Source organism: Melanerpes formicivorus, unplaced genomic scaffold, assembly GCF_026170545.1.
Source record: "Melanerpes formicivorus ecotype bairdi unplaced genomic scaffold, bMelFor1.0.p_v2 SCAF_29, whole genome shotgun sequence".
Taxonomy (NCBI): domain Eukaryota; kingdom Metazoa; phylum Chordata; class Aves; order Piciformes; family Picidae; genus Melanerpes; species Melanerpes formicivorus.
In genome coordinates, this window is record NW_027142381.1 from 2717672 (window position 1) to 2742740 (window position 25069).

General features: G+C 52.8%; 1 protein-coding gene and 1 non-coding gene across 9 annotated transcripts in view; one reads left to right on the forward strand and one right to left on the reverse strand.

The window, feature by feature from the left end:
* Positions 1 to 9801: 9801 nt before the first annotated feature.
* CLIP2 (CAP-Gly domain containing linker protein 2) overlaps positions 9802 to 25069 on the reverse strand; it is a 112962-nt gene continuing 97694 nt past the window's right edge. For 6 of the 8 annotated variants that reach the window (XM_068154468.1, XM_068154466.1, XM_068154465.1 and 3 more), the window contains 7 exons: positions 23794 to 23851; positions 21882 to 21965; positions 21303 to 21459; positions 20401 to 20560; positions 19044 to 19229; positions 14880 to 14942; positions 9802 to 14006 (listed from right to left, as the gene is read on the reverse strand). In XM_068154468.1, the coding sequence (XP_068010569.1) occupies positions 13995 to 14006; positions 14880 to 14942; positions 19044 to 19229; positions 20401 to 20560; positions 21303 to 21459; positions 21882 to 21965; positions 23794 to 23851 (720 nt within the window). In that variant the 3' untranslated portion in view covers positions 9802 to 13994. Of the gene's footprint in view, positions 14007 to 14879; positions 14943 to 19043; positions 19230 to 20400; positions 20561 to 21302; positions 21460 to 21881; positions 21966 to 23793; positions 23852 to 25069 lie in introns of those variants that run through there. The other 2 variants (XM_068154471.1, XM_068154473.1) reach the window with 2 other exon arrangements.
* On the forward strand, positions 18298 to 18379 carry TRNAS-AGA (transfer RNA serine (anticodon AGA)). Its single transcript has one exon. It is a non-coding gene; the product is annotated as a tRNA-Ser (tRNA).

Genomic DNA, 25069 nt, shown 5'->3' on the forward strand with positions numbered 1-25069 from the left:
CGGCCCGGCTCAGCCTGGCACGGCCCCTTTGGAGTCCCTCGTTCCCCAGCGCCAAGCGCTGCAGTCCCATCCGCCCCGCGGGCACTGCCAGCATCCCTGTGCCCGCAGCCGCGGCAGCCTTCTGCGGCTGGGGTGAGAGGGAACGCTGCTGTCCCGTGCTGCTCGCTGTGCGTTAAGGGAAAGGGCAAATTAAAACAAATGAGAAACTATTAGAAAATAACTTGACAGCGTTTTAACCTCCAAAGTTTGGAAAGTGCTGACACTTTTTCCCCTTTGAAGCTGGCATTATGCAGCTGCTCCATTAGCTGGGGTTTGCTTTAAATAAGTGATGATTTATTACTGCTCCAGGGCCACAGGGAGAACAAAAAAATAATAAGAGAAAACACTTTCCCCCTCCCTCCAGTTTCTGGTGAGCAGGGAAGGGGCTTTTCAGAACTGCCAAGCCCCACGCAGGCACTTGGTACCCTCTGCGTTCCTATCCATGGCCCCAGGCCTGGCAAACTCATTGCACTGCTACAGCAGTCTGGGGGCTACACAAGCTCCCAGTAAAACCTCAGTAGGGATGGAGAGGTTGGTGGGACAGGGTTGCCTGGGGTAGGATGGGTCCTACCAGGGTGGCTGAGGCCAGTCCCCAGCTCACATCCCTGGGAGTGCACACAGGAGGGAAAACACACTTGCTGGATAATTTCTTCCTGCAAAGAAAGAAATGGGGGCATCTTTTGGCTAATTATCTTTAAGCCAGACCCCAAAAAAAAATTAGAAATCCACCGAAATTAATTTAATTAGGTCATCCAAGCACAGGAGCCGAGGAAGGGGGAGCTGCCTGAGAAGGACAGGCAGGTTTCTGTGCAGGGCTCCATGCCCGTCTCTCCATCAACCTCCCCAGCACACTGCCAGCCCAAACCCACAGCCCCTGACTGGGGAAACTGCTGCTGTTTAATGCAAGGTGGGGAGAAAATAGCGTTGTGATGCAATATCCAGCTGCTGTGGCTCTGTGCATGTCCCTGCTCTGCACCTTGGGAGGGCTGTGGCCCCATAGTGCCCACTGCAGCAGGCAGAGATTTCAGGCAGCACTGGCATCCCCAGAGGGCTGTGGCCCCATGGTGCCCACTGCAGCAGGCAGAGGTTTCGGGCAGTGCTGGGGTCCTACGTGTGGCCACACTCAGATCAGGTTTGTGCTTGTCATTGTTCCTCAAGCCTGCCCTCCCCAGGGCCAGCCCTGCACTCCCAGCCCCAGGGGCACCCAGGGGTGCCAGCAGCCCCATGGGAATGTTTATGGACTGGTCAGAGATGGTATTGGCATTGGGGAACGTGTCTGACTCCTCACTGCTGCAAGTAGGCTTCAGGGTGATACTTGCTGGAGCCCTCCAAGGGATGTCAGCCCCTGGAAGGGACCTTGGCAGAGAGGCTTTCCAAGGTTGTTGCCAGCAGATGGCTTGCTACAAAGGCACAGGGAACTGTCCTCCTCTTCTGCCTCACTCCAGCAGATCCCTCCCACGACAAGGCTGGGACCCTAGCACCGAGCCCAGGGATAGCTCTGTGCTGGCTGGCTTTGGGCTCCTGTTTTGCTCCTGTCCCCTGGGGAACATGAAGTGAAATAAAAGTTGGAGACCCACAGGTGCCACCTTTGGTCGCTGGTGTGTGAAGAGAGCTCAGCCCCCATGGCTGGCAGCGACTCCCAACAGTCCTTCTGCTTCGGTTCTGTCCCCATTTAGGGCTCTGAGTGGCTGGGAAAGACAGAAGCCAGATGATCCTGAAATTTGGAGAAGCAGCCTAGGAAGTTGGTGTGGATGAGGTCAGACTGCAGGCTGAACTGCAGCAGTGCCAGGATGGATAGGCTAAGCCAAAGCTCAGCAGCTTAGAGAGGTCTCTTGGGGCTGCTGCCTGCTGGAAGCGATGGACTTCAGCAGGAGGTGAACCATCTGGTGGCACCTCAGATGTTCTCCAGGTTTTCCATTGGAACACAGTCCACAGAGGTGAACTCAGCCCTCCTGAGCGCCCATCTTGCAGGGATGCTCACACTCATCTGAAGGTACCTGGTCCAGCCCAGGGACAGAGACGACGGCTTCAACACCCTCTTTGCAACCTTCCCATCTCCACACACCTCTGCAGGAGCCCAGCACAACAGGAGGAAAGTGGGGCCGATGTGGGGGGGCCAGAAATCAGTTTAGCTGCACAAAGGCAGGCAAGGAGGCGAACGGCACGAGAGGGACGGCGTAATCTGCTCTATCTGCAGCAATAAAGAAGTTCCCTGTCACAGTGCCAACAAAAGGAAAGGCAACATCGCCAGGAAACAATCCTATCTGCAGCAAAGATTTCTTTCTTTCTTCCCCCCACCCCTCCTTCTCTCTCTTTTCCTTTTTTTTTCTCCCCTTTTTTTCTAATTTGTTAATTAGTGACTGCTGGGCATCACAAGAGCTGTTGTTTTCTCTGATATGCTGATTTCTTCTGTCTCTCGGTGGAATTGGAGATCACAAAACTGGAAGGGGAAGGAAAAAAAAAAAGGCCAAAAAAAAGAATATAAAATAAAGAAGGCAAAAAAAGCAAAAAGCTGCTCCTTTTTAGTGAAAAGAAACGGGGAGAAAGTTTTAGTAAGGTCAGGAGAAATTTAATTGAAAGAATGAGTTTGTTTCTTCTTTCCTGCGGGGGTATTGTGTTCTTTTGCTATAGCAAATTGCTAGTTAAAAACGACCCAGGCAAAACAAAATGGTTTTTAAATTATAGATCAAAGGGGGGGGGGAGACATTTCTGCAAGCCCCCAGCCTCCCCCCCACCCCCCACCTCCCCTCCGTGCTGCAGCGTGGGTGTGGGGAGCTGGCATCACCCGGAGCGGGGCTGGGACAGGCAAAGAACCACGCGAGGAAAAGCCTGGAGGAGAAAGCGCTGGGGTCTGTGGCTCTGGGTGGAAGCCTTGAGGCTTAAGGAGGGAGGAATGGGGGGGGAAAAAAGAGCTTCCAATCCGTCACTTGCACTTGGAGGAACGAGATTTTGCGTGCAGCAAATTAACCTCTGGTTTGGGGGCTGTGTTTAGAGCGAGTCCCTCCTGCGCTGCAAACGGCCGCTGCAGGGAGAGCCGCGCAGCCAGGCAGCCAGCAGCTGCGTGCTGTGGAGTCAAACGGGCAAGGACTCCCTGCAACCCCCCCAGCTGATAGCTGCTGCTCCCAAACTGATATGTGGAAAGATAAAACACCCCTCCTCATCTCCCCACTCCCTGCCTGCTGGGGCACAGGGCTGGCTCACGGTGGGCATTTGCTCTGCCTATCTGCGTGTCACCCACCTGGGCGCTGCCAGCTGCCGTGCCATGCCGGCCTTTGAGCGCTGCGCTGCAGGAAGAGCTTGCTCCAGAACAGCAGAGAAATGCTTTTCCAGCTGTCTGCCTCTGCCCCTTGAATTATTTCCATGCTAATGAGAGCCTGGTGATAGAGAATCACACAGAATCACTATAGCTGGGAAAGATCTCTAAGAGGATCAAGTCCAACCATCATCTAATTCTACCAGGGCCACTACTGCACCATATCCTTGAGCACCAGATCCAGAAGGCTACATCCAGGGATGGTGATTCAAGCACTTCTCTGGACAGCCTGTGCCAGTCTTTGAGAACCCTTTCCATGCAGTTTTTCCTAATGTCTAGCCTAAACCTCCCCTGGTATAACTTGAGGCAATTTCCTCCTCTGTTGTGACTTGTGAGAAGAGACCAACATCCACCTCTCCACAACCTTCTTTCAGGTAGTTATAGAGAGCAAGAAGGTCTCCCTGCAGCTTCCTTGACTCAACAACCCCTGCTCCCTCAGCTGATCCTCACAAGACTTATTCTCAAGATCCTTCAGCAGCTTTGTTGCTCTTCTCCGGACTTGCTCCAGCACCTCTCCCAAAGCAGAGCCTCTGGACAGGGTCCTGGGGAGCAGACCACAAAGATTTCAGGTTTTTAGCTCTGCCATCCTTCCCAGCTCTGCACCTCACCTGAGAGGAGGAAAAGCCCTTTCCTAAGAAGATATTGTCACCAGAGCTGGTTTTGGCTCGTTGGTGCAAGGATGGGGAACCCTTCACATCCTTGCATGGGCAGGAAGCCTGCCGTGGAAACTGGCAGCATCCTTGGTAGAGTTTAAGAGCCCAGTCCCTGGCCTCAGGGTCCTCTCTGCAGACTTCAGGCATCTAAACAGGACTGAGAGAGCTCTATCTGTGGAAATCCCACACCTTGGCAAGGGAAGGCAGGCACTGGGGTTATCCCTGCACTGCATTCTGGCCAAGAGCATCACTTCCTCCAGCGGTGGGGCTGCTGGCCCCAAGCTCTGCCTGCCCCAAGCCCTGCCTAAGGTCGAGCTGATATTCAACCTCACAGCTGATATGTAACCTCGCAGCTGAGGTTACAGCCCCAGCCTTTGACATCACCAAGTAATTTCTCAGCAGGGCTCTAGCTTTGCCCCCCCAGCACCTTCCCCCGGGTCTGTGTCCCCAGCAAAGCTCCTCATTCTGTGGCTCCTATTCCCCAACTGATGCCCAGCAAAGCCATCCCCACTAGAAGCTGCTTACCTGCTTCCATCCCAGGAATGAACCAAGAGCATCGGTTCTCGGCAGGTGCGGGGTCTCGGTGCCAGTGCCCCCATGGCACTGCCAGCCAGGCACAGCCCACCTAGCTGCAGCTGGGATGCCCAGCTGCTGGTGCCCTTGCAGCACCGACACCAAGGGCAGGAGGCATTGACATTCCGTCCGGGTCTGTGCAGCGCAAAAGTAAACTTAACGACGTTATCCCACGATCTGGTAATTAATACCCTGGATGCTCTTTACTGGAATGAGCAGAGGCCAGGACATGCTGGGGGTTTTAATGACAGGCCGTGCTGGAGAGGTACATCCCCTGGATTGCCCTGGAATGAGCTGTGCTGGCAGGGGGGTGGAGGGGTCCTGGGTGCTATGCTCTGCATGGAGCGCCTCATGCCCTATGTCGGCTGGTCGCAGCCCTGCGCCCACCTCACCAGCCTGTGCCCCTCGCTCTCCCTCCCCATGCACCACACCTAAGCTTCACACCAGACCCTACTGGGTCTTTCTTTTCCCTCCCAATGAGATACTTTTAAGGTCTTTAAATATTAGGCAAGAAGTGTTTTTCCAGGCTCTTGCCTGCCATGCTCTGCAGAGCCCATCTGGGGCAGGGAGCAGGCAGAAACCTGCTGCCCGGTGGCGGTGGGGACGCAGCGCTCCGAAACTGCTGTGTCTTGACTTGATCCCGCTGCTATTTTTAATACAGATGCCTTATTGAGATTCAAATGAATGTTTCAAATCCTTGCTCCTTTGCATAATTCTTTTTAATTAACACTTCAAAGGTTTGAACACAAGATCCATGCTATTTCCCTAACGAAGCTGACTGAACCTTCTTTCCCCCAAAGCTCCCCAGCCACGTTTCCGAGGGCTAAAGCCAGGGACTGAGCTGTCCCCTGTGTCCCCTGTGCAAGGGGGATGATGGTGTTTGGGATCAGGCTCTGCAGAAGTGGGGGCTAAGGGAAGGGTGTGTGTATGTGTGTGGGTCAGTGCTGCAGCACTGGGCAGGGGCTGCTGTGCCATCACCCACTGGCACAAACCAGGGGACACAACAACCTGAGCTTGGCACCAGAATTGTGGCATTTGAAGTGAATATGGCCAAGGCTCCACTGTGCCCTGCTCCAGCACAGCTGTGCCTCTCTCTGGGTCAAACAAAACCTCCCCCAAAAGGAGCAAGCCCTCTCCAGGGCCATATTGCACCTCCTTTTTTCCACCTTCTTGGCACAGAAAAGGCCCAGGGATGCCTTTCTTCCTTCTTGAAACTGTACCTGAAAAATAAAACCTGACAACATAGAATCAACAAGGTTGGAAAAGACCTCAAAGATCATCGAGTCCAACCTGTCATGAGGTCTGTGGTGACAGGTTGGACTTGATGATCTTTGAGGTCTCTTCCAACCTTAGTGATACTGAATACTGTCACCCAACACCTCATGCCTACTAGACCAGGGCACCAAGTGCCACGTCCAATCCCCTCTTGAACACCTCCAGGGATGGCAACATCACACATTTATATTCCCTAGTAAGAGGTGGAGCTTTTCCTCAGCTATGCCCAGAGGTGGGAATGATACAAATCCCCATGGATATAACACAGACAGAGGAAAGAAAGAACGAGGCCAGGTGCCCATCCCACCTTCCCCTGACTCTGTACCCACAGGGTCTCCCTGTTTGGGGGTAGGAGCAGCCTGGCTCCACAGGACTGGGACCCCGAAGAGCAGTGTGGTGCCACAACAGGGAAAGGAGCTTGAGTTTTAATTCCTGCAAGTGCAGCAATGATTAGACACAACAAAATTGTATAATTAGTGAGATTTAATAAGAGACTGTCCCAGACATGCAAAAGAAGTAGGTTAGACAGTGGCCTTTGTTCAGCTACAAAAGACATTAATTTGCAAATACTCTTAATATTCTTCTCCTCTTTTTTATTGTTTTTTGGGACTGATATTTTGAAAGTCTCCCACAAAATGAGAATCCTGGACTAAGCATTCCAGTTGCATTTCCAAGCACAGGAATCCAGCTTTGATGTTCCCCTTGATAACATCTTTTTAGAGCCTTGACTGCATCAAATTAAATTCTGATTACCCTGATAGTGCAATGCAGCTTCCAAATGTATTCAGGTGACTTTTTTGTTCTGGAAGGAAATTAGCTATTTTGACAAGGATGCTTATTAGGGAGCAAAGAGCTGGGGAGGAAAGAGCCCTGCCAGGGAAGCAGCGTGTTCCCGGCCCCTGATTTTGGCACTGGGGCTGCTGGGCTCGCTGGCGTTGGGGCTCCGGTGAGGAGGGGACAAGGGCAGCCCCTGCAAAAGCAGAGTGGCACTTGTGGTGGCCCACGGGTGTCCTAGCACCAAGCAGAGACCTGGGGCACCCACCCCCTTGAGAAGAGACTTCTCAAAGAGACTTATTTGGGTGCCAGGTCCTGCAGGAGCGTGGACCGTGGGTGGCTACAGGATGTGCGGTTAGAGCGGAGTGGCCACATGCACGCAGAGATGTCACCTCTCCATGTGTCCCCATGAGACCACTTCATGTCTCATCCCTGCTTCACCCCTGGACTAAATTCACCCCTGAGGCACCTGTCCAGCTCTGGGCATGAGGCTCTAACATGGATAAAGGAGGGCATGCCCCCCACTGCCTCTTCTGAGCCACCTGTGATGCCCAAGCAGCAGGCTGTGACCCCTGAGCCATCCTCACTCCATCCACTTCCACGCAGCAGCGCTGCTCCATGGCCCAGGCTCTGCTCCTTGGTTGGATGCTGGGATGAAAATAAAGAGCAAATATTATTGTTGGCAGAGATTACCAGCTCCCCCACTGCGATTTAGGCATCTTTAAACTTCATGTTTTATTAATCCTCGCCGTGCGATTAACGGCAGCAAGATACCACGTCTGCAAACAAAGCATGTGCTACACTCTTATCTCTGGGAGATACCAGGGCTTGGGCACTTGATTGCAAACATGCACCTTAACGGATTGTAGCGTGGAACTGCGTAAGAGATGGAGCTGGAGTCACCCACACCGAGCAGGGACCTGCCCCAGCCAGCCCAGCCCCTGCGCGGAGCCCAGGCTTGATGGAAAGCTCTCTGCTTTCTGCCAGCTGCGCTGGGTAAAGCCTCCTGTCCCCAAACCCTGTCTTTTCCCAGGTACATCTCCCTCCAGGAGTGCTGGCTGCAAAATGGGACTGGATGCTGACCTCACAGCCAGCACGGACACAGCTCAGCAGCTGCCGGTGGAGCGGTCGTCCCCTCGCTGGCAGGCTCAGCGAAGGCAGGAGCGATGGAGCAGAGGGTCACAGCTATTTGGGGCTAGGGCCAAGATGTGGCAGTGGGATCATGCACAGGAGCCACCACCCAGCTCCCTGGCTGGGGGGGATCCCCCCCTCCAGCACCACTCAGCGGCAGCGAGTCAGGGTGTGATGTGAGCGAGCAGCGCCAGCCCCTGAAAGCTGAGCGCAGGGAAAATGACTTCTTCAGCTCCCCAACCAGCACCGATGCTGGGCTGAGCCTGGATGGACCTTCCTGTGCCCAGAGATTTCTCCCGAGCAAAGTTCACATGAATTATTCTCCTTCCAGCCGCTGGAGGACAGCGAAGCCCACGGCAGCAGCAGCAGCAGATGCCATCTGCACCGGCTCTACAAAGAAGCAAAGTGGCAACCCGGGGACCTGCTGTTCCTGGCCAGCTGTTTTAGAAGATCCTAAGACCCTGCAATGCAGAGCTGGCAAAGAAACAGAAAGTCTCCAGTTACTGACAGCAACTCCTAAACACCCCTCGAGAAGATACATACAAGAGCAGGGTGTCATGGACCACACTGTGCAGCCTGTGCTACATGTAGCTCCAGGATAAGGCTGCACAGGCTGTTTTGTCACCTGCCTGTCACACTCCACTGGATCTTCCCAGGCTTCAGGTAGCTGGCCTTGTTTCTCCTTTCGACTTCCAGACAAATAAGACCAGGAGCTGCTGAGTCCAGCTGCAAGGTAATCTGGGGCTCATCAGCAAAAGCAGACCCACCTGGACATGTTCCTGTGCAACCTGCTCTAGGTGAACCTGCCTTAGCAGAAGGGTTGGACTGGATCATCCCCAGAGCTCCCTTCCAACCCCCATCATTCTGTGATTTTCCTGAGGCCTCTCTCTGGAATCAACCCCTCACCTGCTGAGCTCACCAGCTGCTCAGAAAGAGTTTAACACTTTCAGATAATCCTGGTGGTGGAGAATTCTAAGCCCAGGGAAAGAAGCAGGCAGGAAGCAGGGGGGAAAGGCACCCCAGTTTTTTCCTCTCTTAAGGCAGCTGGCAGTAGTATGAAAGCTCTGCCTTCCTGGAAAGGATCTACAGCCTCTGGGTGCAGGCAACCACGGCAGGAGGAGAGTTGGATGCTTCATTGCTGTAAGGTGTGCTGCTGAGCTGGGGTACAGACCATGGGCAGCCAAGGAAATTCCCACCTATGAGGTGCTGCACCATGATAAAAGCTCCACAGCCTGGAGTGAATTTCCCCTGATAAAAGCTCCACAACCTGGAGTAAATTTCCCCAGTCCTGCCCCATGGGGGACAGTGTAACCTCACCCTGCTGAGAGCATCCATATGGACACAGGGGAAGAAGGGCAGAGGCTGGGCTGGGCAGCAGTGTGGCTTCCCCAGACCTGCACCGACCCTGGCAGCAACTGCAGCTCCCCAGCAGGACTGACCTGCAGCACTTCCCACTTCCCTGTGCTCTAAAGGTCTGCAGTGAGTTGGAAGGGATGAGGGTGACCCAACCACTGCCTCTGGCCCTGTAAATCAAGGTGGTGCTGCTCAAAGAAGCTGCCAGTCTGGAGGTGAGGTGGGGTGGGTCTGGTGCAGCACACTGTGACATTCCTCACCTCGGGGTAGATGCTTCAGAGGGGGGCTGCTGAGATCAACAGAGGCAGAAAACCCATGGATTAATCAACAGCACCATCCCCACAGGGCTCAGGAGACGGCTGGCAGCAAGTGGGCCACGAGAGCTGCTGGTGTTCGGTCAGGCTCCTCCAGCCCAGGGTGAAGAGCAACCTGGGTCCTGGTGCATCTCCTCCCTGAGGACAGCTCCGTGGCCTCTCAGCTGTTTGCAGCCCCTGCCCCGGGCAGAGCCTGAAGGCTGACGGCTCCACCGCTGAAGCCCGGGCCGAGAGGCGCTCGCCAAAGCCCCACGGTTTGAGCTGCAAAGGGAAAGCCCTCCCCCGCCCCCCCCCCCCCCAGCCCCTTTCCACCTCAGCGTGGCTCCTGCAGTGCACAACACCCTGAACACTCCCCAGCAGCCCCGGGGGTGCCGACTCCAGCCACAGATTTTATTGTTTAGTAGTAATGAGCTCACCACACCAGCAAGCCAGGATGGGGAGGGGGGGAGGGAGGGTACATGGATACACATCTGTAGTAGTTACACAGACTTGAGATTTGTACAGCTTTTGTACAGAGGGAGAAAGAAAAATGAACCAAATAACAAAATAGACATTAGCAGTCAAACCTTTTTTTTTTGGGGGGGGATGGGTGTGTGTCTTTTTTTTTCCTCCTGATTTTCTCTTTTTATACCATACTAACAAAATCTGATAGCCAAAAAAATGACTAAGCTACAAAATTGTGATACATACTGGAGGGGTAAAAGGTTATCATCATCCATTTATACATCTAGTGTCAGCTTTACTCTGGTAACTTACATGAGGCCTATAGGATCTTAGTGTCGTTAGTAACTCCCTACGAGATAGTGCTGAGCTGCTAAAGCTGCTGAACCACAGAGCACTGGGATTTCTGGTGAGGCTTTTACAGTGTCATTTGCATCCTTGTGCTGGAAGGAAACCCTCATGCATCTCTACTGCAAGCCAGAGGAACTGCTGGTGGTGGGGGCAGGCAAGAGCTGGAAAGCCTTGGCTGGCAACTTTGCAGCCGGGGCTCGGCACGGCGCCGGCGCGCTGCCGCCCCTCGCCCCGGCTCTCTGGGTGCTGCAGGAGGGCTGAAGCTGGAGTCACCAGCCAAGGCTCTTTTCCCTTTGGTCTAGAGGGTTAAAGAAAGCACTGGACGTGGAGCAGTCTCCAATGCAAAGCCTTGTGTTTTTCACTGGGTAACAGCTGTCAGCAGAAGAGCATCACTCACCGTTGGGGTACCGCAGCTGGTCTCACAGCCGGGCTCTGGTCCTTGCCCTGGTGCCCAGGGCTCCAGCAGTGCTACCTCCTGCTCCCCACCCTGCACTGGTGCTCTGAGGCACGACGTTCAGGACTTGGCTCCAGATGCAACACCAGCATGGCACACACGAGCTGGGAGAGGGACTGAGGAGAACACAGCCCCTCCTGCTGCCAGCTTTCAGGGATCAAGATAAGAAGGAGGCTGAAGCCACAGTGGGAGTGAAGGCACAATCAGGAACCAGCCCTTGACCCACAACAGAAGATGGGTGCACCAGTGCTCCAACACCCTTGAAAATCTCCCCCAAAGAACCAAGCCAGTAAGACCAAATATCGTGAAGTACTTTATACACCACCACATAGGCAAAAATAGCACTTAAACTTACAAATAAATAGAGGGGCTGGGGAATCTCCTCCTCCTTTCCATGTTTGTCCCTAGTTTGGTCTCTTACAACCTCAGAATGGCAACCAGAGGCTGGTGCCCACAGGAAGTCTGTGCCAGTCTTGGAGAGGGAGGACACAGCTGGTGTCCAAATCCCCTCCTGGCCACTTTATAGAGGGTTGAGCTGAAACCCAGATGATGCATGTGACAGTGTCTTGCTGACACTGTACTCAGTCCTCTTTGGAGAGCAGCTCCCATGGACCTGCACCCCAAGGAGAGTGGGGACACAGGGGACCTGGCTTTGCCTCGCTGCCCACTTTGGTACAGCCCTGCAGCACAAAGACCACACACAAGAAGTGCCATCAGCTCCTGGCTGATCCTTAGAGACCAGCACAGCTATTTACACCCAGAGAAGACCATCAGCACTAACTTTACACCTGCCCTGACACATCTGCTGCTGTTCTGCATTCCCACCTGAGCTGACTGGGAAGAGCCATAGGTCTGAGCTGCTCACAGAAAGGAGGCAAGAGCCAGAGACTCCTCCAGCCTGAAGCACTGCCTCTCTGACAGCTTTGGAGCTGATTAATGGAACCAAATATGTAGTCCTCATAACCACTCCTGGGAGATCCCATCCTGTGCAGAGCCAAAGGTTTGTCAAGGGAGGTGGAAAATGCAGGTATCTTTCCTCTGTAGGTGAAGGCAGCTGCTCACAAGTCACTGGAAGACCTATCAGGGGAAGTAAGCTGCACACCAAAAAGGGCTCTCCCCCACACAGGTGCTCAGGAAGCCCTGGCCTTGGAGACAGGCAGGACACAAAGTACTCTGTTAGCTCTACTCAAGCCAGCTGGAACTGCAGACGTGACTTGAGAGACCACTTTGGGACACAGCCCTAAGTTCTTAGGCACAGCAGCTCCCAGTGAGGTACTCCCTGTCACAGGCTGTAACAACAAGCACTCCCTCTGGGATCTTCCTAAACCATTTAGGGGAGCCAGGAGGGTTTTGGAGACCACCCTTATGATCCCTTGGGAAAGTCCCAGAGCCAGGCAGAGATGTTGAAATCTTCCTGGCGATTAGTAAGAGCTGATGAAATGCTTCCACAAGGCAGCATGGGATCCCACTTGAAATATTCCCAGCCAGTTGGGGCCCAAGCTCTGCCTTCCCCTGCTATGCACCAGGTTTAAGCTGTGCTTTCTGACCTGCTTTACTCCCCTGCAGCCACCTTCCTCTTTCATGGAGGGAGATCTCCAACCCTTCATCCAGGGAGCAGTGTTGTATCAGAGCCCAGATTCAGCACTGTCCTCCTCATGGCAGAACTGCAACCATGAAGCCCAAGTCTTTCCCAGGTTGCCTCTAGCTGTCCACCCCTAAAGGAAGCAGGAGCCTGGCAACCCACCAAGAAAAAGTAACACAACTTTGGAGGAAATCAGAGCATAAAAGCAATGAAGCTGACATGCCATGAGGTTCATCTGCCTGTGGTCTGGCTCAGATCCCATCTCTCAGCTCTCTCTCTTTCACAGAGCCCCATCACAACACAAGAGCTTCTGAAGACTGGAAGAGTTGGGCACTTAACTACAGGAGGCCTAGTGAAATATTGCTGTGATTGTTCCCTGTGGTACTGAGCAGTGACTCTGAACTGGACTCTCTCAAACCTTTAAAAGCAACTTGTCCCCTTCCTCCACCCTAATGTCCCTTGGGATCTGTGATGTAAAGTTAAAGAGAAGGGTGAAGCCTCCAGAAGAACAAGCAAGAGCCTGGTCTGGGCCTGGACACAAGAGCTGTGTGGGCTCCAGTCTTGGGTTCCTTCTGCTTCAGATGCTTGCAATCAGGTCATGCACAGAGGACTGCTGTACCCATGGAGTACAGAGAGCCACTGCTGCATGGATGCTACAGCAGCACCTTAGCCTCTTCCATTCCTGGTGGGAGGGGATGTGCATCATAGTGAAGAGCCAAAGACAGAGCTGAGAATCCCAGATTCTCCAGGCAATCCCTGATTCACTGTGAAGTTGAACGAGCAAGGAGGGAGCCATCTCCTCAAGGCATCTGCCCCACACTGTCTGCAGCCAGTATGGAGCTCTCAGGCTGGTGATGCTGAGATCCAGCTGTTTGTGGAGTCCTGTGCTCCAGAAAGACCTAATGAAACACAAACAAGTGAGGGCACCAGGCTGGGCAGCCCGGCTGTGACGCAGGGCACCGCAGGCCTGCTCGGCAGCCTCTCTGCAGGAAGAAAGAACAGCCACACCTGAGCGAGGTGTGCCTGCCCCCTGACACAGAGCCACCACAACTCCTTCCCCAAACAGCAGTGAGTGAGAAACAGCACAAACATCCCTCTGCCACCAGCTTGTTTCCCACAACATGCTACGACCCCGGCACTGAGTGCAGCCTCCGTGCTCTGGAGCTGTGATCTCTCCTCCAAGGCAAGGAGGGAGGCACTTCCCCATGCCCTGTCCTCCTCAGCCCACCTGTGCCAGTGTCAACAGTCAGCCCAGCAGGCTGCACTTGCTTGTGCAGGTCTTCAGGAGACTGGGATGGGTGGAAGGGAAGGGTCAGGCCACGTGGGGAGTGTGCAGCCTTTGGAGCTGAACACCACAAGCAAATCCCTTTGTAGCTCCTGTGGGGCCGCTGGGACTGGCTGACACTTCAGCCGCTGCTCGGGGCAGGAGTCATCTGGACCACATCAGCTGGTGGGACAAGGGCAGCTCAAGCTCAATTCCACAGTCAAACCCAATGCAAGTAAGAAACCAAACCCAGAGAGATCTTTCTGCTCCCTCCTGGAACAATGGCTGTCGTGGAACACTAGACTCCAGGATTGTCCTGATCACATCAGTTAGTAGATTATAAACATTGTCCTGCTTTGAAGTGAAAATACTGTGTCTGGTCTTTTGGAGGTGCTAAAGCCAGATGTGGTATTGTTTTTCCTGACTGTGCACAGGAGCTGATACTGGCATGAAATGATCCTCTTCACCTCTTCTCTATCAGAGCTTCTCCTGGAAGAAAAAAAAGCCCAGGCCTCGGTTAGGCAAAACAAGGACAAGCACAAAGGTATTTTTCACAGAAGAGGAATGCCACCAGGCCTGCTGTGTCCTGATCCAGTGCTCTACCCACTAAGCCATACTGCCTCTTCCTCAGGCTGCCCATCCTGCCTGTTGAGGACATGAAGTTTGAGGCTACAGGTCCTGCTCTGACTCGTGAACATCACACGGGAGAGCAGGCCAGCACGTCCCACAGGTGGCAGCCAAGGTAAAGGGGATGGCAGAGATCTGAGACTGAGCAGGAGAAAAGTCACACAGACACTGACCCAGGAGACTGAGGGGAAGCTCCCTTAGAAGCATAGAATCAATAAGGCTGGAAGAGACCTAAAAGATCATCAAGTCCAACCTGTCACCCAACACCTCATGACAACTAAATCATGGCACCAAGTGCCAAATCCAATCCCCTCTTGAACACCTCCAGGGATGGGGACTCCACCACCTCCCTGGGCAGCACATTCCAATGGCTAATGACTCCCTCTGTGAAGAGCTTCCTGTCACCTCCAGCCTAAACTTCCCCTGGTGCAGTTTGAGACTGTGTCCTCTGACACAGCCCCTTCTCACTGCTTCTCCCAGGGCAAGCACCCACTGCACCCTGGTGTGCATCTCACTACACCACTTGAAGCCATCAGGAAGGTGCTGATGGAATGCTGAGGCTCCCACCACGCCTGGGAACTGGAGCTGTGCAGAGGCCCTGGCTTTTGCTGTGGGAATGACACAGCCAAGCTTTGCTGGCACAAGTGCCTCCACCCAAGAGCTGGCCCCAGCACAGCAGACAAGAAATCACATGAAGCAGTCACAGTTTCCTGCAACATTTTGCTTTCAACTCACCTCTTGCTTGTGGGATTTGTCCTGCTGGTGAATCCCGTTAGCAGACCCAGAATTCCCAACAGTCTGCAATGGAGAAGGGACAATGCTTACTGCAGAGGGACACAGAGCCTGCCAGCCCTGAAATCTGGCAAGACTGCCACCTCCTGCCTCAGCAGCCTGCTCCACACGAGCAAAGGGGAGTGCAAAAATCCCACCTTGCTTGTGGCAAGGAGCCTCCTGTCCTCTGCACCCTGGCCCAGTCCCCACATGCTGGGTTGCATCCTTCCCAGCTACAAAACATCCCCCCTGCTCCTCTACAGCCACAGCCTGGCTCTTCCCTCCACACTCTCAAATCCCAGTAAACAAACCTCAGCCAAGGGCAGCCTTAGCTGCAGATCACGGCACAGTGAACATCCCAGCAGTGAAAAGGACCTTCCCTGCTCCCCATTTCCCATCCCTGGGGAGCAGCCTAGCAGCCAGGACAGGCTGTTCTATCTTTAGACAGCACAAGAACTTTTAAACATTTATAGTGTTTCTTTAGCAGGGATAATTTGGAGCCCTTCAGCTTCAAAAATGACAGCACAGGCAGCACAAACAAGAGAAGAAAGCTGCAGCCTGAAGTCACAGCATGCCAGATGTCAGTTGCTTGGGCCTTGGTAATCAGATTCACAGTTGTTGGTGAATTGCTGATGGCAGCAAAAGCAGACATTATGGCAAGACAAGACTGCAAGGTTTAAAAGCCATCATTAGATGAGTCCCTGCTACCCAGCTTCCACCCTTAGCATGACCATAAAGGTGCATAATCAACCTCAGGGGACAGAGGTTTAATTTGGGCAGGAAAGACAGGCAGAGGTTCAAACTGAGCTCTGCTTTAAGAGCCTGATCTGTTTGCAGGCAGTGAATCCCTGTCAGGAAGGAGGGGAAGAGCAGAGCTGCTGCAGTGACAGCTTTGGGGTCAGCACCCAGTGTGATCCAGGCCTTGCAGAAGGCAGCATGTCCCACCCTGGCTGCAGCACAGCCAGCCTGTGCACCAGGCAGCTCTCAGGTTTGCCATCTGATCTCAGTGCATGGCCACCACAATGGACAAAGTGGTGCAAATCTGCCTGAAATTCAGTAAGGAAGCTCCCAGAGCAATCACTGCAAACTCCCCAAGAAAAGGCCCAAAGTGTCACCCCCCTGTCATCTCCTGCAAAGCTCTGAGGTCAGGCAGAGATCCTCTTCCTCTACTACAGGGCAAATACTTTGCAGCTGCAGGCATGGAAACAGCAAGGCAGCAGTTAGACCACGAGGAGAGGAAGGCAGGGAGCCATTCTGCTCCTGCAGCTCCTTGTCTAACAGCAAGGGCAGCCACACACCAGGGGCTGCAGAGTGTGGTGGTTGCCTGTGCCTGCCAGGGCAGAGCAGCAGCAGCTCCTGCTAATGAGAGATTTCTTTCTCGAGCGTGCTGGAAAGTGAAGACTCTCCAGACAAAGGGAGAGCGATGCCAAGACAGCTCCCTGGGCAACAGCTGCTGCTGTCAGAGGGGAGACAGGAGGGGTGCAGGATGGGTTACAGTGGAAATGGGGCTTCTGGGGAAGAACCAGCCGTTCCCTAACTATTGCAGCAGGATCTCTTTAGGTCAGCAGTGTTGTCAGGCTCAGCTTGAGAGCCCCTGGTTAACAGCTCCCCTTCATAAGGGAAAGGATGAAGGGATCACACTGAAACTGGGGAGCTTTGATCCAGACTTCCTTGTGACTGGGTACTTAGAAAACCTGACATCAATGGAAGTTTGAAGCCTGGCTTCCCACAGTAATCCCTCTGTCTGTCTTCTAGCACCACAGTTTGTAGCTGAAGTCTTAACACTATCTTGTCCCATCTCTGAGACTTCTTCAGCATGAAAGCTGACCTCAGGAGATCCATTCCAACTCACTTTATGTAAGATTAGTTATTTTCTAGAGATGGGGAAGAAATAACTCCCAGCTGCCCCCCACCTCTGGAGCCAGGAATGTCAAAGGGAAGATTTCCTTTTCTCAAGGGACTTTGGAATTAAAGCACACAGAGCGTAACTCCCTTCCTTCCTCCCACAGCTTCCAACAGATGAGGCTGTCAGGATGCATTTTCTCTTGACACATGGCAATTACAACAGAAGCTCAAGTCACTCTGGAGGTACTGACAGGATTATAGCACATCTTGGGCTGCCACAAACTTGTCACCACGACCACAGCTGTCCTGCCCGGTGCTGGCAGACGGCTGCAGCCGCTGCGCTGCGGGACATAAAGAGACTTCTCTGCACCACACAGATGCTCAGCTGAGCCAGCAGAGCTCTCAGGGCTGCAGTTCTTTCTGTGCCTCCCCACTGCCTCCCTGCACCTACTGCTGCAATGCAAACAGCCACTGGGTGCACCTGCCAACTGTGGCATGGGAAGAGACGACTTGATACCCTCCAGATTACCTCCCACATGAGATCTGCACCTGCATCAGCGAAAACAAACTCCCTGCCTGTTCTCTGTGTCCAGTGGCTTGCTCTGTACTATCCTAAGGGGTCTGCTTGAATGGGAATGGTTGCTCATTACAGCCAAAAAAAGATCTTTTCAGCTAAGAATTTAAATGAGCAAGAACAAGAGGAGCACTGGTGCATCTGGGCTCTGAAAGCCATGACCTGGTTGCAGGCAACCCAGCTACAAGGACACGGAGCACAAAGCTTGGCACAAGGGGCAGGTCACTGTGCAGGAGAAATCAGTCAGGGCTCAGACACTGCAGGGATGAGATGGGAAAAGTCAAGTTATTTGTAACAGAAAGAGTGATTGGCCATTGGAATGGGCTGCCCAGGGAAGTGGTGGAGTCACCATCACTGGAGGTGTTTAGGAAGCGACTGGATGGGGTGCTTGGTGCCATGGGTTAGTTGATTAGATGGTGCTGGGTGATAGGTTGGACTCCATGATCTCAAAGGTCCATTCCATTCTATTCTATTCTATCCTATTCTATCCTATTCTATCCTATTCTATCCTATTCTATCCTATTCTATTCTGTCCTATCCTATCCTATCCTATCCTATCCAATCCTATCCTATCCAATCCTATCCTTCAATTCCAGAAAGAAGGATGTAAGACAAACAACAGAAGCAGGTTTGCTTTTGTCAGAAGAAACAGAGGGAGACCAAAGGAAGCCGGGAAGAGCAGACAGTAACTGAAGTGGGAACATACATGGCCCATCAGCAAATAGCCAGACACAAAGATGCCTCCAGCAGCTGGTAAGAGGAATGGAAAACCTTCTCCCAGAGTTGCCTCCAAAGAGCCTGTTGATGAACTGCAAGGAAGTAAACCTCTCGAAGAGCAGGGATGGCACAAACCTTTGAGTCTCATATTTCACCCGTAGCACAAGGACATGCAGCTACATGTCCCTGCACACAGAGAGCTTACTCACCCTGCAAGCTTCCCCAGCGCTGCCTCACCCTCAGCAGGTAGTTGTGGCCGAGTGGTCAAGGCGATGGACTAGAAATCCATTGGGGTTTCCCCGCGCAGGTTCGAGTCCTGCCAACTACGCTCCCTTTTGGGTCAGCCATTGGAACAGGCTGCCCAGGGAGGTGGTGGAGTCACCAGCCCTGAGTCCTGCCAGCTATGGGCTGCAGGTCCCTTTTGGGTCAGCCATTGGAACAGGCTGCCCAGGGAGGTGGTGGAGTCAGCAGCCCTGAGTCCTGCCAGCTATGGGCTGCAGGTCCCTTTTGGGTCAGCCATTGGAACAGGCTGCCCAGGGAGGTGGTGGAGACACCATCCCTGGAGGTGTTCAAGAAATGCAGACATAGTACTTCAGGGCATGGTTTAGTGGGCATGGTGGTGTTGGGTTGATGGTTGGGCTTGATGATCTCCAAGGTCCCTTTCAACCTTAACCATAACACTTCCAATTTAAATCATAGACTTGTTCTGGTTGGCAGGGACGGTGACTCCACCACCTCCCCAGGCAGTCTGCTCCACTGCCTGACAATGATGCTGTGATTTAGCAACCATTCTTGCAGAGCACAAAAGGATTCATAACTACCAACTAGCAAGGCCAGAACCAAGCCTTTTCCAGGCTGTTTCCAGCAGAGACAAGGTGACCCAGCTGACTGCATGTGATGGTTTAACCCACCATCCCAGAGCACAGGGCAAGAGCTGCTCAAGATCATCACTGAGGGCTAGGTGGCCCAGGGAATGAGAGGTGAGGCTGTACCTGTGTTTTCTCTGAGGAGAGCCTCATGGCCTCCATGAGCTTCTCCATCTGGTGGCCCTGCTCCAGCGCGTTGCGCAGCACGTCCTCGGTGCTGACGAGGCGGTGCTGCAGCCGGATCACTTCTGACTCCGAGGAGGGGTCGATCAGGGAGTATCGCCGCTGGTCCCCTACCGACTTCTCCTTGTCCTTACGCAGCAAAGGGAACAGAGAGGCTCGTTAGACGAGCGCCAGTGACTGCAGGAACTCGGCAACCGGGAACTCGCACGACCGTGTTCCGATTTCAACAGCAGATGGGGTCAGAGCACAACTCTGACGGCTGATCCAACGGCTCCAGTCTGTTCCCAGCAGAGGCCAAATGAACCATTCGCATTTCAGCCGCTGGAGGACACTGGAGCACACAGGAGCGACAGCACCTTGCTTATCGCTAGATCAGCCAACCTGCAACACAACCTGCTGTAGCTGATCAACCTTTACAGAACCACAGAATGCTAGGAGTTGGAAGGGACCTCCAGAGAGGTCCAACCCCCCCACCACCAAGGAAAGTAGGATCACCTAGGGCAGGTCACACAGGAACACATCCAGGTTGGCTTTGGAAGTCTCCAGAGAAGGAGACTCCACAACCTCTCTGGGCAGCCTGTTCAGTGCTCACAGTAAAGAAGTTTCTCTTCATGTGGAGGTGTTCTGTGTTCTAGCTTACAGCCATTATTCCTTGTCCTATCACTAGGTGCCACTGAAAGGAGCCTGTCCTCTTCCTCTTGACACCCACCCCTCAGGTATTCATAGACCTTAATAAGATCCCCTCTCAGCTTTCCCTTCTCCAGACTAAACAGTCCCAGTTCTCTCATTCTTTCTTCACAGGAGAGATGTTCAAGTGTGGGGTGTCCCTGCCCATGGCAGGGGGGTTGGAACTAGGTGATCCTTGTGGTCCTTTCCAACCCTGACTGATACTATGATACTATCATCCTCATAGCTCTTCACTGGCCTCTCTCCAGCAGATCCCTGGCTGTCTTGAGCTGGGGAGCCCAAAATTGGATACAGTATTCCAGGTGTGGTCTCACCAGGGCTGAGTAGAGGGGGAGGACAAGCTCCCTACACCTGCTTTCTCTCACAATTTAGCCATGGATCTAACCCCTATGGAGAGCAGAAAAAGATTAGAGAAGAACCTATGGATACTTTCACTGCTTAATGAGGTGGCACTAAGCAGGGCCACAGGTCACAGCTTCTGGCAAGGGATTTCCATCAGTGAAACAAAGGAAATCACAAAGCCTTGGGGCAGGGTGAAGAGCTGGGACCCTTCGCGAGCAACAGAGCTCTCCAGCCCCTGGGCCAGGGTAAGGATGGGGTTTGGTGCCCTTACCAGCACGACCAGTTTCTCTCGCAGCCCCTTGATGTCGTCCTTGAGCTTCTGCTCCTTCAGGCGCCACTCGGCTTTGTGCACTTCCCGGCTCAGGTCCCGCTCGGGGCCGGGCGAGTGCCGGTTCGCCTCCAGCAGCAACACCCGCAGCTCGTTCAGGCTCCTGGAAAGAGCAGCATGAGAGCCTGGGGACATTTCACACACCACTCAAGTCCTGCTGCACTCCCTCCCACCGTTGCCACAGATCCAAAAATAAGCCAGCAAGCAAACCTGACCCAACTCCCACCACCACTTAGGGGGTGTCAGATCTCCTGTCATAGAACCATAGCATTGTCAGGGTTGGAAGGGACCTCAAGGATCAGCCAGTTCCAACCCCCTGCCATGGGCAGGGACACTTCACACTACAGCAGGTTGCTCAGATCCACCTCCAGCCTGGCCTTAAAAACCTCCAGGGATGAGGCTTCCACCATCTCCCCAGGCAACCTGTGCCAGTGTCTCACCACCCTCATGGTGAAAACCTTCTTCTTCCTAACATCCAATCTGAATCTACCCATTTCATTCCCCACTGTGCCAGCTGGAAAGAGGCTGGGACCTGTGGAGGGCACCACACTTCAGAACAGGGCAGCCATCAGCTTAGCTGGCTTGTAGGTGACTTCACTCAGCATCTCTGTGTGCACTGAGCTGCCCTGCAGCTCCTGGCAAGCAGGGAAGGAACAGTCCCTTCAAGAATTCACAGCCCCAGATTTTAACCACATTCCTCTGCAAGAAGAGGAAAGCTGGGGGGCTGGACTTCCAACAGTTCAACCTCCAGAGTTGTTTGGGTGGTAAATGACAGCACCCTGGATGAACAGGAACACACAGAGAGCCTGCCTCTCCAGCTCTGTCCTTCAGCCCCGCAGTCTGACCTTTCCTTCTTGAGCAGCTCCTGGCTGATGAGGACCAGCTGCCCTGAAGCATCATGTGTTTTCCTGGTCAAGGCTTCCAGTTCACCTTCCAGCCTCTTCTTCTCTTTCAACACCGAATCTGCCTTCTTCTCTGCTGTCTTGCATTTATTTTCCAAAGCTAGAAGCAGAAGGTAACAGTGGGGGAGAAAAGGTCACTCAGTCCCTTGCTTACATTCCTGCTTTTTGCCTTTTCCTGGCTCCCACTCCTAGCAGCACAGACCTGGATAGCCCTGCATCTGGCCCTGTTTAAGAGGAGCTCCACACCCAGCTCCATTTACTTCTGCCTCTTCCAACTTCTGTGATTCAACAAGTCCAAGCCCTCCCTCACAGGACACACATCTCCTGCAGTGACTGTGTCCAGCTCCTGGAAACAGACTGGAACTTCTGAACACATTTCTCTCAACACTATCCATTGAGAGGCTGGCAGTGCCTTGTTTTACACCAGCCCATTCCAGCACCTGGGCCCTTGTTCAACACCAGGACAGAGGATGAGCTTGGAAACACCTTGCTCCCACCAGCACTGGATTTAGGGAAACTTACCACTTACTTGGGCCCTTAGACTTTCAGTCTGGGACACCAGTGATGACACCTCTTTGTCTCTTTTACTCAGCTTGTCTTGGAGGTCTGTGGGAGAATGAAAGGACAAAGATTGGAAGTCTGGGAACTGCTTGATGCAAATCAAGAAGGTATCAAGTGTCCAGCATGGGCTGATGGGGGGCAACAGGGGCATGGTGGTGGAAGCCTCCATCAGGAGAAGCAGCAGGAGACAGGGAAAAGGTGTTTCTCACTGTATCCAGGCATTAGGAGGCAGGATACACAGCTGGGAAGCCATATCAGACAGGTTTAAGAAGGGAACCAGAAGGAGGGTGGGGGGAAAAGGGAATACAACTTTCAGCACATTTCTTTATGCAATCTCCTACACTGGAAGGGAGAGACAGTTTTAAAAGACATGTTTCCTGGAACTGATGGATTTCCACAGTCAGAGCTATGGATTGAAGCATGATGCTTTTGTGGCTCAAGCCTGGACTGGCTGGGTTTGGTTTAGTGCATCTCCATATGGCTCATTCACTGAGGAAACAAGCAGCACATGGACCAAGAGGCCATTCTAAGAGCAGTGGCTGCTGGAGCTGGTGATGCTCTGCCCTCACTAGGCAGGACTCTCAGCACTTGGGACAGCAGTGTGCAATCCTGTACCTGCAAAGTGTGATGGGGTTGACTGGCAATGCCTCGCGAGCACTGAGAGCAGATGGAGATAGGACACAACATCTGTCTGGGTCCACAAACAGCTGGGGGGATGCTCAAACTAAACAAAGAGGACACAGTCTCAAGCTGTGCCAGGGGAACTTTAGGCTGGAGGTGAGGAGAAAGTTTTTCCCAGAGAGAGTTGTTAGCCATTGGGATGTGCTGCCCAGGGAGGTGGTGGAGTCCCCATCCCTGGAAGTGTTCAAGAGGGGACTGGACGTGGCACTTGGTGCCATGGTCTGTTCATGAGGTCTGTGGTGACAGGTTGGACTTGATGATCTTTGAGGTCTCTTCCAACCTTGGTGATTCTATGTGATTAAGTGAAGTTTAAGCCAGTAAAAGCTCTCTTTAGGGTGCTACATCCTCACCAGGACTTTAGCAAGCGTCCTTGGATGTGAATGCTTGACAAAAAGCTGATAATGTCTTCTGCTGAAGACCAAGCAAAGGAAGAATGAAGAAAGGTGAGTCACCTGGGGGTGAGCAAGGGAAGAAGTGATCTGGAAGCACCTTGTGTGTCTTGGAACAGCTCTGAATCCTCCACAGCCCCCCAACAGAGTATGCTACACACAGTGATATGGTAGGACATTGCTCCTAACAGAGACCTCCCGAGCCACCCAGCTCTAACCTTGCCAGGTCTGCTGCTGCTCAGACAAGGGGCTACAGCTTACCCTGTCTGTGAGGCAGGCTGAGTGCAATTCAATGTTACAGCTACTTTATACACCATTTCCTGAGTGCCTGAATCCTGCTCTGTTAAAAGGATGGATCTGATTTATACCAAGCTTAATTTAAAACTCTAACCCCCATTATTTCAAGCCAGCCCCACAAACATCTGCCATTAGCAGCCCTCTCCTCTGGACAAATTCCATTTCATGTCTGGATTTCCCCTGCTGTAAACATCAGTGATGGGACTGAAGTGTGCCCATTTCCCCAGCCCTGTCTCCAACCTGCACCATCTGCATGGTGGGGGTGCAAAGCAAGTGAAAGCATCCATCCACCCCTGCATATGCTCAGATGGATTAGGAAACAAAAAGCCCAGGCAACAAATGCCACCCTGCAACATCTGAGAGATTAAATGGCTTCCTAAGTGCCTTCCACACAGCCTCCTCTGCAAGAGCAGAGGATAGAAGGCACATAAGTCACCAGAATAAGGTGTTCCAAGAAAAAAAAACCACCCCACAACACAACAAAACACACCAGTAACACTTCCTACCTTCCATGGTCTGCTTCATCTTTATCTTTTCTTCTGAAATATCATTAGTTTCAATCATCTGAAATAGATGTGAGATAGATGTAAAGAAAGATTCAAAGCAGAGGGAAAGAAAGGCTTCTGAGGAGTCACTTCTACAGATGGGTACTACCAAAGGGTAGCTGCTACCATCTGAGAGTGCCCAGGGACAACAGGCAGCTGAGCACAACAGCAACGTTCTCCCAGCAGGGAAAGGAGCTCAGGCTTTCCCTCTAAGCTCTGCTCCCAGCTTCCACACCCTCAGAGTTTGTGCAGAGTGATGGAAGAGCTGTCCTCCTTCAGGCCAGGCTTAACCATGGCAAATATTCATGTCCAAATGCTCTTTGGCATTCAGCTTGAGACCTAGCAGGCAAAGAAGTGCCTCAACTTCAGAAGAATTTAACTGTGCCCAAAGGTACAGAAGCAGCAACAAACCACTGATGAAAGGATTATTAGAGAATGCACAAGCAAATGCTGGCCCACATAGAGGATTCTGCCTATTCCCCATTCTCTTTTGTCCATGTTGCCATGAAAAGACAGAGAATGCAGAGCTCACAGCCAAGCTTTCCATTGCAGATGCCACAACTCTGCATTTCAAGCCTCTTCATGGCCAGCAGCCTTCAGTGGAACCTTAGCACATAGACTAGAATCATAGAATCAATAAGGTTGGAAAAACCCTCAAAGATCATCAAGTCCAACCTGTCACCCAACACCTCATGGCTACTAAACCACGTGCCACATCCAATTCCCTCTTGAACACCTCCAGGGATGGTGACTCCACCACCTCCCTGGGCAGCACATTCCAATGGCTGACAGCTCTCTGTGAAGAACTTTCTCCTCACCTCCAGCCTAAACTTCCCCTGGCACAGCTTGAGACTGTGTCCTCTTGTTCTGGTGTACATGCCCCAGATCAAACAGGTGCTGCAGCCACCACCACTGAAAGCCCTGAGGTCAATCCCCAAGAGCTTCAGGGGGCTGCTAGATATGTCCAACAGAGGCAGGAGCACACCCAAAGGGGGAAATCAACCTCCTGATTTACTTTTGGTATGGAAGAACCATTTAATTGCTCTTTGGAAGGGCAGCTGAAGGTCTAGAAAAGGTGACCAAGAGACTTCCTTGCTTGTTTCAAATATTTGGACAGTTAATACTGCAGCCACCTGCAACTAGGTGAGACATTTCAAAATACAATGTGCCCTGTGCTACCCAAAGGCTTTCAGCCATGCCCTGCTTCCCACATTTGCCTGAGTTTAATTGACACACA